This window comes from Stomoxys calcitrans, chromosome 2 (assembly GCF_963082655.1).
Source record: "Stomoxys calcitrans chromosome 2, idStoCalc2.1, whole genome shotgun sequence".
Classification (NCBI taxonomy): domain Eukaryota; kingdom Metazoa; phylum Arthropoda; class Insecta; order Diptera; family Muscidae; genus Stomoxys; species Stomoxys calcitrans.
Genome location: NC_081553.1, coordinates 20,519,829 through 20,537,908, shown reverse-complemented (window position 1 = coordinate 20,537,908; position 18,080 = coordinate 20,519,829). Strand labels below are relative to the sequence as shown.

The following is an 18,080-nucleotide window of genomic DNA, read 5'->3' as shown; positions in this document are numbered from 1 at the left end:
GGGCCAAATTGACGAAGGATGTCGAGGGGCCTAGCGTAACTCACTGTCCCAAATTTCAGCAAAATCGGATAATAAATGTGGCTTTTATGGGCCTAAGACCCTAAATCGGCGGATCGGTCTATATGGGGGCTATATCAAGATATAGTCCGATATAGCCCATCTTCGAACTTAACCTGCTTATGGACAAAAAAATAATCTGTGCAAAGTTTCAGCTCAATATCTCTATTTTTGAAGACTGTAGCGTTATTTCAACAGACAGACGGACAGACGGACGGACATGTCTAGATCGTCTTAGATTTTCACGCTGATCAAGAATATATATACTTTATAGGGTCGGAAATGGATATTTCGATGTGTTGCAAACGGAATGACAAAATGAATATACCCCCATCCTTCGGTGGTGGGTATAAAAATGACTTCAAAGACATATTCCCTCTTTTCAGAGCAAACTCAAATTCACTCTGAGGACAAGCCAATTCTTTTAAGAACTAATTAACAAAACTTAATTACAAAAATCATAATTAATTTGAATTTGTTTTTCCTAAACCACATTTGCCTCAACATTAAGCCCATTTATAATAATTTCAATGTTTTAATTTCCATGCTTAAATAAAAAAAAATTGATTTCCTACCCATGGGGGGGTAGACTATTACGGTATGGTAAAAAAACGAAATCATATAAGTTTTACGTGTTTTGTAAGCGTAGAAATAAAAATTAACATAAAAATCAAATACTTCAATAGTCACACGTAAAACTTTGCGCCTTAAGGGAGGGGAAAATTTATGAACTCTCCAAACGCTTCGTAAATAAAAGCAACCAAAAGTTCATAAACTCTAATGGGTTTTTGAAAAAAAACCCTTTACAATCCTTTTATATCACCAACGGCTTTTCGCTTGGCTTTTGCTGTTGGTTTGTTTTTAATGCGCAACCCCGTGTTTATTATAATTTCACACCCAAAGAGACAATAAGTGAAAATTAATAGAACACCAGCAACTTGGCTAGCCGTGGTTTCTATAGTGGCCGTAAGGGGGTGGAGAGCTAAGAAAGGGGCAATGTCATCGTCATTGCTGGTTCAACGGCAATGCAATAAAGTCACTTCATTGCTAAGTTTTTGGCGTGTTTAGGTGACATTTATTTAAGCCACAGCCACATAGTAGTAGACCAGAAAGTCACAACACCACCACAAAGCTGTGATAGCGGCCAAAACAAGCCACAGCTTTCAAAGGCCACTCACTGACTGGGGCTGCCGTTTTCATTCTTCAAAAAAAAAAAGAATTCAATGACCAAATGGCCATTGGAGTTGGCAACAACACCAACAACACCAATGTCTATTCATATGAACTTCTAGATACACATACATGTTTAGATACCTCCAACATTTTGCAGTATTGTGAGTTTAGTGACAAATATTAATGACAATTTTCATACCTTCGACTAGAAGTTTTTTTTTCTCTTTTTTTTTGTTTTTTTTTTTCAAATGTGTTTTTGTTTTGTGGTTATGGTTGAAACTAGTGCTACTCTATTACTTAGTGGCTACCTTTATTTTTCTAGCTGGCCGTTTGTCTTGCTGGCATGGCCTATTGTCTGCTAGGCGAAAGGAGCTTTGCTGCGAGACCAACAACTTGCCGGCTTGCATGTTCTTCATGCTTGCTTTTAATGCGAACTTGTCGTTCTATGGCTTCAATTTTGTCAATGTTTTCTTCCACCTGGTCTGCCTTAAGGCTAGCTGGAAGAGTTAAAGTCAACCTTCAAGACTTTAATGTGATTACAAATTACAAACGTACCCTTTTTGGGGCTAACACTAACACATGGCCAAAACAATAAAGACCACACCAAAGAAAAAAAAACGAAGGCTATGTTGGTGAAATTTATTGATTTGTATGGTGTTATCAGTTAAGGGATATATGTGTGTGTGTGTGTGTGTCTAGAGAAAAGGCTAAAGAATATTAAGTTTTTTTCTGGCAACATGCACATATGAATGTCCTACATGTGTCCTATTTTTTCCTTTTTTGTTGTTAGGTGGTCAATATTAATAAAATTAAATTAAAAATTAATTAATGGCCACATTTGCTTATGTGTAGATAAGAAAATGCTTTGGAAAGGCAAATTCCTGTAGTCAATTAAGTTAATGACAGAATTGATAAATTATGGTAATGTTTAATAGAACAAAAAAAAATAATAATAATAAGTATAAAAAATGAAAAAATTATTATTATTTCTTTTTAATATCGATCCCCTCAAAGTATGCAATATTTATGACTTTCATATGAAGAAATTTTTGAAACATTTTTATCTCAAACTAATAAAAACAAAATTTTTATTCTCAAATTTTTCGAAACAGCATGTCCTCAAAATTTGCTTCTCCTAAAAGTAGGCAATACCTATGACTTTTAGAATTTGGTTTATTGAGCTTTAAAGAATTTTGGATAAATAAAAATTTATCACCCAAATAAATACATTTTTTTTTTTCTTAAAATTTTTAAAATGACATGTCCTCAAAATATGTTCCTCCATGTATTCAAAGTTTGTTTCCCGACATAAATGTATTCTTTTGTATTTAAAGCACTGTGTATTTATAGAAAAATAAAGTATTGCATATTTTGGGGCATACAAATATGAGTTTTAATTTTTTCAAAATTTTAATTTTTTGATTATTACATTATCATTTGATAATTATTTTAAATTAATTAGTTTTTTTTTAATTTTTTTATAGAACATGACATCAAGTCAAGTTTTCACAATGTGACCCTCCCTCCTCTCAAAATTCTTTTGTACTAAAAATCAGTTTGGCATAGATATATATAATAAATTATCTTTATTAAATAAACATTGCATATTTGTAGGAAAATGATGTGTTGTATATTTTGGGGCTCCAAATTAAACTTAAAAATTTTTGGATATTTTTTACCAAAATTTTCATAAATTACATTGTTTGTCTGTTGCGATTTCTTTTAGTAAAGATAAACAAGCCAAGTTTTCAGTATTAACTTGGCATTTAATAAAATATTTTTTTTCACTTTTGCTTTTGTTTAATTTCAATTACATAATGAAAAAAAACGTTGCATATTTGAAGGAAAATAATATATTGTATATTTTTAAGCATAAAAATTGAAAACAAAAAATTAAAAAAAATTTATTTATTACAATCTTTTCCAGAATTTAATGTTTTTTAAATTAAAAAAATAAAAAATTATATAATTTATTTGTCAAACCATATCCTCAAAATTTGCTTCCACAAAGTTTGCTTCTATCAGTTTGGCATAGATTTATATAAGAAATTATCTTAATTAAATTAGCATCGCATATTTGTAGGAAAATGATGTGTTGCATATTTTGAGGCACCACAATGTGTCCCCAAAGTTTGCTTTCACAATATGTCCCTAAAATCAATTTTTTTTTAGTATGGCATAAAAATTTGTTTTTGATTTATAAACCAAGCCATATTATTTTGCAAAAATTAAAAAAATAAATTTTTGGAAAATCAAAAAGTGTTGCATATTTGTAGGCATAAAATAAAAATTTTAAAACTTTTCACTAGAACATTTTTGCAGAGTTTTGGAAGATTACTATTTCATTTTTTACTTGGAGAAAGCAAAAGAAAAAATCAACAAGTATGTAAGATTCGGCCCGGAATGACGAAATTGGGATACCCCCATCTTATGGAGGAGGGTATAAGAAAAGATTTTGGTCCCCTATTTGCCGATATGTCGTTTTTCATAATTATGTCCTCAAAGTCATAAATTACCTATTATATATGACCCCTAACAATATGCTAAAATTTTAGATATCTGATTTTGATTTATTTATTAGCTTAAAGAAATAAATTCAATTTAAAATAATGTTACGATTTTTTTAAATTTATTTCCTTAAAGTTTGATTCTGCAAGTGATCCCCAAAAGTGTGCTTTAAATTCTGATCTCTTATACGAAGGTTTTAAGCTTAAGTACTTTTGTATCTTTTTTATATAACATATAAAAGAAAATTCAAAGAGAAACGTCAATTCGGTGAATTGGAATTCTATGTAGCATATTTTAAGGCTTTAACTATTTTTTTTTTTTTTGATTGAAATCCTAAAACTTTTTATAAAATAATGGGAAAGCTTATTAATTTGTTTCTCCTTGTAAAAAAATTGATTTTTCCCTTATAGTCAAAATAATAAACTTGAAAATATTTTCTTATTTATTTTTTATTTTTTCTTTCTTATTTTTTTTGTTAATTAAGCCACACAGTTCTTAGTTTTCCTCTTCATATAACTTCAACCTTCCTAATATTTGGCAAAACAAAGTTTTCGGCCTTTTTCATAACAAAAAGAAAACAAAAACAACCTGACCCGCCATATGTTAAGAAGACATTTTTTTGTTTTTGATTTAATTTAAATTAAATGATTCAAAAAATCGAAAAAGCAGGGCAAGCAAAGAGGGAAGTGTAAAACAAAAAACCTCAAAAAACAAGTAGTGAAGCGTGGGAAATTAACAAAATATAGCAGAAACAAGCATTAAATATGCGAAATGAGCAAATAGTCGTAAATTTCGTATTTGGAACGTTTATCGACAGTACATCACAGCCGGCAGCAAACGACAAGCTGAAGTTCAGCGATTCCAAAAGCCCCCCAAACAACCGACAGCGCAAAAACAAAAACAAAAACGATGACAATGAAGATCATGAAGATGACAGAGACAGACTCACACAGAGAGGCAGAGTCAGAGGCAACAGCAGTGCCTGTAGTGGTTGGTGATGGTTATTGTGGTGGCGGTATTGCCCTTGCCTTTAAGTATGTGGGCAGGAACGCCAGAAATTAAACGAAGCGATACGAAACAACTAAAGCCTACATCATGGCTGGCCAAGGAGTTTAGTTTGATTCACTTCTGGTGCGTTTGGTTTCTGTTTTTTTTTGCTATGGTGCAAAAACGAAGGGCTTCCCCACCCAGTTTAATATAAAACATATAAATCATATTAAAAGGAATAACAGCAGCAGCAGCAGCATCACTGCCAGGCGGCTACAAACACCACAAGTTCAATACTGGGCCATAGCACATTAATAACAAAAAAAAAACGAAACACCAAAAAGCCACGTTTGAGCACATTAAACAATGTTCGACATTAAAGACATGGAGTAGGCAAGGATATGATCTCAAGTCAGTCTTCTTCACAGCTACTATGCCACAAGCAAACTGCCAAGTGAACAACACCACAAAACAACATTTCAAAAACTTGGACCCTCTTCACCAATGGGGGAAGTAAGAACTATTCAATATTTTTTTTTTTTTTGCTTCATTTTGCTGAGGAGTCTTCGACAGAAATCAAGACCAAATCAAATACTGGAGCTTTGCCAAAGTTCATTGAACGATCATCGATGATGAGAAGTTGTAGTTGCTGTTGCTGCACTAAGATGACGTTCTTCTTTAAATATCTGTAGTCTTGGCAAATGTGGGGCGTTTTTGCGCCAAATATTTTTTTTTTGTTCTGAATTTTCTGGCAATATGAAAACATTTGCCTTTTGGAGTTTTAATAATCACAATTTTTTTTTTTTTTTTTTTGCCCAATATAGGATAGATCTTGTTAAGACAACATTTCGTCAAAAACAGCCTCCAACAGTCAGCACCTTGAAGCAAAGGTAATGCTGCTCTTCAATGGAACAACAAACACGTTCGCAACAAGCCCAGAAAGGTAGCTTAAACATTATGATTAGCAAAAAAAAAAATGCATTCATTTCGTTGCCACATCCATCCATCAGGCAATTGATCCAGTATAGCTTCTTAAGAGACGTGCCCAAGGAAACAGCCAGTTCATGCAATGTAAGCTGCATTAAATCTTTGAAAGCATGAACCAAATGAAAATATATTGGCAACTGACGAAATCGCCTGGTTACCCACATCCGTACTTAGTTTCATCCAATAAGGCTTTGAATGAAGATCAATTAAAATTTAACGATATGATGAAACTAAAAGAGAGAAATTCACTAACTTTAAAACAATGGATGCATGGTGATTTGCCATGGGGAAGGCGTGTCTAGTCGCTAATGAAAAAAAGATCGAAAAGAATAAAGGGAAAATGTAACAAAGTAAAAGATGTTTTTTTTTCATTTGGGAGGCGGTAAAGTGCATCTGTAGGCTTTAAAGAAAAGGAATGCATTATCCTTAAAGGATTTCCTGAATTGCAAAATTTCTTTAGAATTTTTTTGTAATAAAAAAGGTTGAGTAGTTTGGTTGAAGATGTATTAAAAAAGATTTTAAGGCAAATAAAGAAAAAAAAACGATATTTGTATGTAAAAAGTATAAACCAGAAAAACATTTTTGGTCAAACTAGGATATCCGTTATTGATCCTTTAAAGGGCCACGAGTTGGCAATTTACATAAAACTAGCCAATATTTGTTTGTTATTAATTTGTCATTATTAATACATTTGTGATGAGATACGCCGAACCACTACTGGACGAAGATACATCTGGACGCAGCGGCGTAGAGTTTAAAAGCGAAAGTCTGGACGCCCACACAGTGATGATGATAAGGATAATCACCAGATATGGGATCCACTTCGAAGTAATGCGCAAGCGGTTCCGAGGACGAATTAATCCCCAGAGGTGACACAGGATGGGGTTTTAGCCGTTACCGTTGGAAACAAGACAAAATTACTCTTTGCATGCATAAAGCACTTTCCCATCCATAAATGATTTAAAAGATTATATTGTTAAAAACTTCTTTCGGTTTTCATTTGAAGTTGTTCCTCAAACTTAATGATTTTGGCTTTAATTAGCTTTAAATATTATTCGGTTAAGTTTGGAGACATGTTAATGAGAAGTTATGTCCCCAAAAGTAATGGGTGCAGAATGGATTTTATTTCAAAAATATGGAATACAATATTAAAATAAGTTGTTTAAAGGTTTTATAGTTATAGTGAATTCTCTTGGTTTTCGAGATTGAACTCGAAAAGACTATTCAATCTTAATGATTTTGCTATAAAATAACATTGAATATAGTTCGGCTAACTATGAGGACATGTCCCCAAAGTTAGCTATGCAGAAAATTTGCGCTTTGTTTGTTTGTTTCTTAGTTTGTTTGTTTCTACCTCTAGACTCAAAATTGGGTGAACCTTTTCATGAAATTTTCACAGATGGCAGAGTTTGAGCCCCCTCTGAAAATAGGATACTACATTTTTGATATTCGAAGGGGGGCGGACCCTCCCCCACAGCCACGTTTTCAAAAACGCCAGATCTCGTAGATGGTTGCACCAATTAAAAGCGCAATTTTGCATGCCACCTTATGGTACCCCAAAAACACTAAATATGTATACAATTTGGGGGTCAAATAACCTGGGGGGACGCCCCATCCAAAACCCCCCCAAACGGACATGTTTACCGTTTGGAACAATATGGGTATCAAATGAAAGGTATTTCCGAATAGAGTAAGAACTTGGCATTAAAAATGTCATCATAAGTGTCGGGGGGTCCCCCACCCCCCAAAAAACACTACCCAACAGGACACTTTTAACGCTTTGGCCAATATGGATATCAAATAAAAGGTATTTAAAGTTAGAGAACAAATCAGACATAAAAATGCATTCCTTTGTGTCCGAGGGACCTCCTCACCCCCCAAGAACTCCCCAGCAGGACACATTAACCGATTGGGACAATATGGATATCAAATGATAGATATTTGAAAGTAGAGTAAAAAAAGCTGATATAAAAATATATTTCTTGGTGTCTGTCCACCTCAACCCCAAAACCCCCCACCTGGAAATAATTACCGATTGGGACAATATGTATATCAAATGATAGGTATTTGAAAGTAGAGTAAAAAATTTATTCCTTGATGCCTTTCCACCTTACCCCCAAAAATACCCCCATACCGGACATATTTACCGGCCATAGCAATATAAGCCTCAAATGAAAGGTATTTGGAAGTAGAACACCAATATGATATCAACATTGGGGGGAAATATCTGAAAAGCCGTTACATCAACCCCAAACAGGACTTTCCTAACCGTGCCAGTATAGAGCTCAAATAAAATAAGAGTATGAAAAAAGGCGCAGCGGAGCGGGCCCTGTCCAGCTTTATCTTTAATGTTTTCCATAAATTTTCTTCTAAATAATTTTACCGAATTTTATGTAAAATTTAATGAACATTGTGAAAAAAATCGTAGTTCTATTAATTTATTCAAGTTATCAACCTATATTAAGCAAGTCCTCAAAATTAGTGGACATTATAAATTTTTTTTGGCTAATTTTGAGGACATGGTAAGGCAAAGTAATGTTCTCAAACATGGTTTTTAAGGAGAATGGTTTTAGTTGCAAAAGCTGAATTTGTTTGTTACTAAGAATTTTTTTAATGTATGCTCTAGGCTCCATATTAGTTCCCATAATAATAACATATTTTAGGGACATGATAATAAAAAGTTATCGTCTCAAATTTAGATCTTTAAGAGATAGATTTTAATTTATAAATAGGCAGTTTATATCAAACAAAAAAATTATATTGGTTTTAAAAAATTTTATTACTCTAAGCTTTCGAAACATGTCCTCAAAGTATGTTAAAAATATTAAAAATTTATTTCGCTAATTTTGGGGACATGATAACTAATGTTCTCCAACTACCCAACTTAGGAGACTGGTTTTTTATGTATAGAAATTAAATAGCGAAGATTGAATTTAGTTGTCCCCAATGATTTTACTTTTTAAGCATTCGAAACATGTCCTCAAAACAAAAAAAGGCAAACTTTTGATAACCACTTTTATTTTTCTTGTTACCAAATGGCGGTTTGTTCTTTTTTTGTTAATTTTTCTACATTTTGCTGCATCTCTTAATTTCAAACCCCAAATCTTTACTATAATCCTTGTCTATGAATGGCCTTAAAACGGCATAGAAACTATGTCAAGGTAAGTTTTTGAACTTCAGCTCAAATACAAATTGTTTGGAAACACATACACAAACACATTAGAAAAAAAAAAACAATTGTTTTGAAGAGCCATAAAGTTTAGGCTAAAACAGCGGTTTTGTTTTATTTCCATTGCTTAGAGCCGGACGTTTGTAACCATTCGACGGCTTGAGATTTCTTACGATTGATGCAGTTTCAATTTAAGTTTTTTTTTTTTTTTGGTTTTTGGTTTTTAATACCTTTGCTTTATTGTTGCTCCTACTTTTGTGATACTTTATAATTAAACGCAATTATTGAACAGGCAATTGAACAGACAGCCAAAAGCGGCGGCTGAAGTATGAAGCGGCCGGCAGCTGCAAAAACAAAAAAAAAAAAAAACACAAAACGCTAACATAACTGACATGAGGAGTTTTGCCGCAATAAGAGAGCGAGTAGCATTGTTGTGTGGCATTCACTTGAACTGTGAGGGATATGCAAAACAAAATAGCAACAACAACAACAACTACTACTACAACTACAGAAAAAAGACCAAAACTACAGCAACAACAGCAGAGTTTGCAAGCCAAGCCAAGAAACAATGAAAACATTTTGAGAATTTATGTGTTTTAGCCTTAAAACTTAAAAATGAGCAACAACAGCGCCAAGCAAAACTCGCCAGTCAGTAAGCCAGTCAACCAGTCAGCCAACCATCCCGAGCCGAGAACAAAAGCATTGAAGTTTTTTTTTTTTTTTGTTCAAGACTTAAGGGGAGAATTTTAGCATTACTTGAAGTACTACACATTGTTTTCTTTAATTTGAATTCATTAAAAATTGTTTGTTTTTTTTTTAGTTTTTTTCGCGACGTCATCGTCATAGCCCCGTTGTTGTTCAAGTTTTATTATGTATTTTAAACTTTTCTTGTTTTTTTGTTTTAATGGATAGGCGGTGGCGGCTTGATTTCTGAGTTGTTTCTTTTTGTTTTGCAGCCAATGGTCAACAATAAAATATACCCTTAAGGACGACTACATTGCTATATTGTCAAAGTTGACAAATGCTTTTGATTGTCTGTGAGAAAGCTTAGCCATATGAAAAACCACCCAAAAGTGTAGAGGCTAGGGGTATGGGGGTAAAAGACCATCTTTATGGGGGGCCATAGGGAGGAAGAAAGGTAGAGGGCATACTTTTGAAGAGGGTTTTTTTTTTCAAAATTTTATTCAAATGGAGAGGTAGGATGTATTTTGGATTTTTTTCTTAAACTTAAAAGACGGTATACATAAGCCGATCTCTCGATTTGACGTCTAATGACTTTAAAAGCCGCAATTTTTGTCCGATTTGGTTGAAATTTTGCAGAAAGTGTTCTGTTACGACTTGAGCTAAAATCAGGACAAAATTTTGCACGCGGTGTTTTGTTACGACTTCAGACAACTGTGCCAAGTATGGTCCGAATCGGTATATAACCTGATATACCCCCCATATAAACCGATCTCCCGATTTGACTTCTTGAGTCCATTACGAGCCGCAATTTTTGTCCGATTTGGCTAAAATTTTAGCTGCGGTGTTTTGTTACGATTTCCAAAAACTTCTCCAAATACGGTCCAAATCAGTCTTTACCTGATATGGCTCCCATATAAACCGGTCTCTCGATTATCCTTGTTCGGTACCTAGAAGCTTTAATTTTGGCTGGTTTGACAAAAGTTTGGTATGTAGGATAAAATTATGCCCTTCAACTAAAGTTATTTTGTATAAATTTTTAGCAGCATCCATGGTGGTGGGTTCCCAAAATTCGGCCCGGTCGAATTTAGTACGCAATTCTGAATTTTAAAGACATGCTTTGAGGAAAAAAAAAATGTTTTTGGAAAAAAAACAACTGTCTTCCTTTTTTCTATCTCTCGCTGTGTCTCTCTCTCTCTCCTTTTCTCTCTCTCCTTGAGGTAAAAAAAATGATTTTGGAAAAAAACCAACTGTCTTCCATTTTTTTTCTATCTCTCGCTGTGGCTTGTATTCTCTCTCTCTCTCTCCTTTTCACTCTTCTCTCTCTCCTTTTCACTCTTCTCTCTCTCTGTCCCTTTTTTTTCTCCCTCTATTTTTACAAAGCTCACTCACACTGCAAACCCCTGTTGAAATTCTTGCTGTTATATGGGCCAAAACTGAGCGAGTAATTGGAGTTTTTGAAAGAAATTTACTGAACCAGATAAATATGAATCGATAATTAGCATTTATTTCTCTCTCGGTGGCAACATCCTCTCTCTTTGTCTCCCTCTCTCTCTACCTATCTCTGTTTTTGTCTTTCGCTCTATTTTAACAAACCTAACAAAATCCTGCAAAATCATGTTGAAACTATTGCTGTTATGTGTTCCAAAATCGAGCGAGTACTTGGAGTGTTTGATATTTTTGAATTTCATACTCGAACTCTGAGGCTATACAAAATATTTTAGAGATTTTTTCAATTTCATTCTCTTACATCGGACTAATAATTTTGAATAAAATCAAGTTGTCAGGTAAAAAATAATTTTTGAAAAAAACTCTCTTCCTTTTTTCTGTTTTTCTATTTCTCTCTGTGGCTTACTTGCTCTTTCTCTCTCTGCCTAACCCTTACCTATATTTCGTCTATCTATATTTCATACTGCTAAGCCCTGTACCAAAACCGGGCGAGTATTTGCAGCATTTTAGAAAAATTTTCTTAACCAAATATTGGATGTTGCACATTTCTATCTCTCTCTCTCTCTCTCTCTGAGGTCCATTTTCTCTCTCTTTTTCTTTTTTAATCTCTCCCTCTTTTTAACAAGGCTCATACTGCAAAATTCTGTTGAAATTCCTGCTGTTATATGTTCCAAAACCGAGAGAGTACTTGGAGTTTTTGAAAGAAATTTACTTAACCAGATGAATATGAGTTGATGGTGAACATTTCTTCCTCTCTCTGTGGCTCACATCTTCTCTCTTTGTCTCCCTCTTTTCTATACCTCCATCTCTTTCTCTCTCTGCCTATCTTTGCTTTTGTCTCTCCCTCTATTTAACGAAGCTCACAAAACCCTGCAAAATGTTATATGGTCCAAGATGGAGCTTGGAGTACTTGGAGTGTTTGATATTTTGGAATTTCTTACTCGAACTCAGAGGCTATACAAAATATTTTAGAAATGTTTTCAATTTTATTCTCTTACACCGGACTAACAGTTTTGAATTCAATCATGTTTTCAGGTAAAAAATAATTTTTGAAAAAAAAAAACTCGATTCCTGTACTCTCCTTTTATATTTCTCTCTGTGGCTTACTTGCTCTTTCTCTCTCTCTCTCTCTCTTTCTCTCTCTCTCTACCCCCTTTCTATATTTCGTTTACTCTTTCACTCCCTTTTTTCCTGTCATTCCCTCTATTTAAACGAAGCTCACACTGCTCAGCCCTGTAGAAATTCCTGCTGTTATATGGGCCAAAACCGGGCGAGAACTTGGAGTATTTGAGAGACATTTATTAAACCAGATATTTGATGATGCACATTTCTACCACTGTGAAGTTCATTTTCTCTCTCTGTATCCTCCTTCTCTATATCCCTTTTCCTTTCTCTTCCCCCTTCTTATCTCTCCCTCTATTTTAGCGAGTCACAAACTGCAAAATCCAGTTGAAATTTCTGCTGTTATATGGGCCAAAAACCGAGCGAGTAATTGTAATGTTTTAGAGAAATTTTTTAAACCAGATATTGGATGGTGCACATTTCTATCTCTCTCTCCCTCTCTGAGGTCCAATTTCTCCCTCTTTTTTTCTTTCTTTATCTTTCCCTCTACAAACTGCAAAATCCAGTTGAAATTCCTGCTATTATGTGGGCCAAAACCGAGCGAGTACTTGGAGTGTTTGATAGCAATTTACTAAACCAGATATTGGATGGTGCACATTTCTAACTCTCTCTGAAGCCCATTTTCTCTCTCTTCCTCTCTTATTATCTCTCCCTTCCTCTCTTTTTATCTCTCCCTCTATTTTAATCCAGGTGAAATTCCGGGTTTTAAATGTTCCAAAAATAAGCGAGTACTTGGAGTGTTTGAGAGCAATTTACTAAACCAGATATGTGATTCGACATTGTTGGCTCCGCAAAAAGGGCATCGAAACAAGGTTCCAAACCATGAACAACTTCTTATTATCCTTTTTTGGTGTTCTTCAAGTGTATCATAGATATCCTTCAAAAATTCCTCAACATATTGCCCCTTTGACATAGCCTTCATTCCTTATTGTATGCTAAGGAATTTTTTTAACACTCCTGGTTTTTTTTGGGTGCAGGGAGGAGGAGAAACTTTACATTCCTACAATTATGCACCCAAAAAAAACATTTCAGTTTTAATTTGTTGCATATTTTGTCAACACCAAGGGAAGTTTGTAACAAGAGAAAAAAACGCAACCCAGGCATAATATTCTTAAACATAATGATCAAGCCAAAGAGCAGCTGGGTCATTCAACAGTCAATGTTGTTAATTTTTCGTAGTCTTTTTCCATTTTCTTATAAAATATTCACTTGAAAACCTCACCATCACCAAGGCGATGGTGGTGTCAGCGACACCATGGCATAGGCACTCAGTCAGTTAGTTAGTGAGTTGAGCTGAGCTGAGTTGAGCTGAGTTGAAAGCCTAGCAGAGGCCAAGCTAGGCTGAAAACACTCACACAGTTCACCTTCACAAATAATGCCCACAAAAATTGTCAACAGTCTTTCAATGTCCAGCTGTGAATTTCTTGGGAATTCCCTCATAAAAGACATGATCCAAGTATCAAAATACAACAGAGGATACAACAGACATGCCAACAAAAAGCCTTCGGTAAGCAACAGCCAGCCACATATCAATGAAGGCTATAATGCACTATAGACAATGCATAGGGAGTGAGCAGTAGTAGTGAAGTGAATGATCGTTTAAAGCCTGGCATGATGATGACGATGATGCTAAGGCCTCTAAGAATTTTCTTGAGTTGCCTGCTTGGCCGCTTGGCCGTTAAGGTGAAGGTGGAAACCTTAAACTGAGACTAGGGAGATTTTTGAAACTCCAAAAAAAAAGGGTAGACTTGGGGTCATATTAAAATAATCGATTTTTTATGCTAATCACAGAGACTAAATCAATAATCCCAAGAAGAAAAAAAAAACACACACATCTTTTAATAGGCCCATATTCCCACATCACACAAAAAGAAAATGAAAATGGACAGAGCAAACTACTACCGTAGCTTGCCTTTATGAAGATGATAATCATCGTGATTATTATGATTATTGCTCTATGTAAAACAAAGAGGAGTGTAAACTCTTCAGCGTCATCATTATCATATGTACATATAGTATGATGTCTTAGCCACCATTGGATTGTCAACAAGAAGCTCTTATCACCACATAAACATTATGTTCGCTTGTCCCTATGTCTGTCTGTCTGTCCGTCTGTCTGTCTTAGCCTACTGCTATGTGATAATCAATTTTTGATTTTTTCTTGATACGACCACATGATGGTCCATTGAGTGAGGCGCCACCTTTACAGCCTATCTCTGAGAAATATCGTGCCTTAAACGTCTGACCCCCTCCCCTCCCCCCTGGCCACAGCTAGTAGATATGCTGAAATTAATTCCCACATAGTTACTACTACTCCACAACAAATGAAGAACACACATAACTGGCCAAGATATCATCTATGCTTAGTCATAGCATAGACCAACCAGGCCTGTGTTGGGCCTAGGCTAGGGCTAGCTTTAACATAGCCATGGATCTTCACAGACTTGAGTGTTGGGATATGCTGTGGCAGTTAAAGCTTTGGCCAAGGCATTGACAAGTGTGGCAGCAGCATTTCATATTGTCATCATTGTCAAAGTCCTTCTCATGCTCTTTATGATGGGCAGCTCAAAAAGTGATTATAAGATGGGTTAGTTAGGCTTTAAACGGCCATACACATTTCCGTCCGTCCGTCCGTCCGTTCAACTGTCCATCACTCTGTCAGTTTGCGTTTATGCCAAGTGTGTGACTGGGTGTTTTTCGTTGCTCTCTCTCTCTCTCTCTCTCATTCGAGTTAATAATAATAATTTCTATAATTTCTTGGAAATATTATGACATTTGAGAATTGTCATGCTGGGGCGTTTATAGTCTTTCTGGAGACAATACATAAAAATGAAATTTAGAAAAAATTCCTCAAAAATCCAAAATTTTGATGGATGTTGCTTCATTTAGTTTTAGTTAATCTACTTTTAGGGGTTACTAACCTTAAGTAAAACACATTACTATCCTTAAGGGTAGTTTTGGCCTTGCAATATTTAGTAACTCAATGTTTTTTTTTTTTTTTTGAATTTTTTGTTTTTAGGGGATAAAAATACACACACTTTCATACAAACTTACCAGTCTTCGTTTTGGCTTAATTAGTGGTCGGTTTTGGCCATTCATTTTATAGTATAAACCACAGGCATTGCATAAATAGTGACCGGTACCATCACGTCGCCACAGTGGCGTTGAGGTTGCACCGCAGTTAACGCACTCACGTCCTTCTGCAAAAAACAAAAAAAAACCAAATGAAAGAAGAGATAAAAGGAAAAAAGTTAACAAAACGGAAAATTCTTTCGAAATTAGTCTTATTTTAGTTTTGGAGTACAGTAGAGAAGGCAAAAGTCATCAGAGCAACAACAATAGCAATAAAGAAGAATTCTTAGATTTAAGGGCATTAAGGCTTACCATAAATAATTAAAATATATTTTTCTTAAAGTAAATGACATCCGTTTTCTAATCTCAAATACCTTCCATTGTGGCATGGTCGATTTTCACATTTTCAACCTTTGGGGAGTGTTGAGGGGAAGGGGTGATGCCCTAATTATATACATGGTCCTACAATTGAATATCAAATTCGTATTCTACTCCTAAATACCTTTCATTTGAGCTCCATATTGCGATGGCCAGTAAAAAAATTGCTGTTTGTGGGGTATTTTGGGAAAGGGGTCGACCCCCAGAAAATTGGTCCCGTGTTTAGGGGAAGGGGTGATGGCCTAAATATATGGTCCTACATTTGAATATCAAATTCGTATTCTACTCCCAAATACCTTTCATTTGAGCCCTATATTGCGATGGTCAGTTAAAAATTGCTGTTTGTGGGGTATTTTGGGAAAGGAAAATTGGTCCCGAAAGTGGGTATCAAATTAGTGCTCTACCTACCAATACCTTTCATTTAAGCCCTACATGGTCGGTAAACATGCCCGATTTAGGGGTGCTTTGGGGGTTGGGGTAGTCCCCCTAACACTTGGTCCGACAATTGGATATCAGATACGTTTTCTTATCCTAAATACCTTTCATTTGAGTCCCATATTGTCGTGATTGGTGTAAATATATGATTGGTAGGTTTTAGGGTGGGGCACCCCCCTTAGGTACCTCATCCGAAATTGGGATACCAAAATTTTTATTTTTAAGGGTACTATATGAGATCACACAAAATTTCGCTTAAATCGCACCACACATCTCCGAAATGTGGCTTTTCTGAAAATTAGGGTAAGGGGGAGGGTCCGCCCCCCCCCTTCAGATATCAAAAAATGTAGTACCCTATTTTCAACACGGGATCATTATGCACCATATGTTAAAATTTCAGAAATCGGTTCAGCTGTTTCTGAGTCTATAAGGAACACACAAACAAACCTACAAACAAACACAAATTGATTTTTATACCCTCCACCATAGGTTGGGGGTCATTCTGTTTACAACTACTCGAAATATTCGTCTGATACCCCATAAAGTATATATATTCTTGATCGTTGTGATATTTTATGTCGATCTAGCCATGTCCGTCCATCCGTCCGTCTGTCTGTCGAAAGCAAGCTGGTGAAGGTCGGTTGGGATTGTAAATTGGCCATATTGGTCCATGTTTTGATATAGCTGCCATATAAACCGATCTTGGGTCTTGACTTCTTGAGCCTCTAGAGGGTGCAATTCTTTTCCGATTTGCATGAAATTTTGCACAACGTTTTTGTTATGATATCCAACAACTGTCTGATTCAAATCGGTTAATAACCTGATATAGCTGTCATATAAACCGATCTGGCGACTTGACTTCTAGAGCCTCTAGAGGGCGCAATTTTTATCCGATTTGAATGACATTTTGTACAACGGATCCTCTCATGACCATCAACATACGAGTTTATTATGGTCTGAATCGGTCCATAGCCTCATACAGCTCCCATATAAATCGATCTCTCTATTTTACTTCTTGAGTCCCCAAAGGGCGCAATTCTTATTCGAATTGGATGACATTTTACACAGGTCTCCAACATATAATTTAATTGTGGTCCGAACCGGAACATATCTTGATATCGCTCTAATAGCAGAGCAAATCTTTTCTTTTATCATTTTTTGCCTTAGAAGAGATGCCGATGAAAGAACTCAACAAATGCGATCCATTGTGGAGGGTATATAAGATTCGGCCCGGCCGAACTTAGCACGCTTTTAATTGTTACATTTTATTAATTTTAATTTATTTTATTGTTTATCATTAAATTCGATTTTATTGTACATTATGCAATTTTTTTTAATTTTTTTTTTACTTTTTTTTATTTTAATTTACTTTATTTACTGCAATATTACTTCTAGAAGAAAATTTAACCTTGAACCTCCTGCATTTATAATTCAAACATCTATTATGACCCCCTTGGGCCGTAAATTGGCCAGTACGCTGTATTGTTTTGATAGCTTAAATTAGAAGGTTAAAATCTTCAGGGAAGCGTAAATGATAAACACTCCGGTTTTGTCTGTCCATCTTTCCAGTTTGTGTGTCGGCCTTTCAATCTTAGGCCAAGTAACGTCAAGTCATGTTAATAACTCTGCAATTACATGATGTTTAATGTCCGTCTGTCTCTCTATTTGCTCCAAGTAGTAGGCCAAAAACAAAAAAAAATTTGGTTTTTTTTTGTTATTTTTTTTTTTTAATTTTTAAAGCAAATTATTCGCTTCGACTAGAAATTCTGGACTCTAAGCCAAAGGCTAATATGATATAAATGATGAGTGGGGTAGGTGAATATGATCATGGGGGAAATGGAAATTAGTGAAGATACAAAGGAGAATTGAGGTAATGTCATTTGAGGTTTGTGTGTGTGTTGTTGTTGTGTATTTTTCAATTTTTCCTTTGCATGCATTTTTACGCAACGTTAACTTTTGGGCCATGATCAAAAATTTTAAATGCTACCCGTCCGTCCTGCTGGCCTTTAGCGTTTATAATGTAGTTATTAAATATTTAGGCAGCAGCAACAACAAAAAATGT

At 35.0% G+C, this 18,080-nt stretch overlaps 1 protein-coding gene across 2 annotated transcripts in view; it reads right to left on the bottom strand.

The window, feature by feature from the left end:
• The window catches only part of LOC106080379 (GATA-binding factor C), a 145,495-nt gene that overhangs the window by 34,305 nt on the left and 93,110 nt on the right, over window positions 1-18,080 (bottom strand). For both annotated transcript variants that reach the window (XM_013241754.2, XM_013241755.2), the window contains exon 5: window positions 15,188-15,333. In XM_013241754.2, the coding sequence (XP_013097208.2) occupies window positions 15,188-15,333 (146 nt within the window). The remainder of the gene's footprint in view (window positions 1-15,187; window positions 15,334-18,080) is intronic.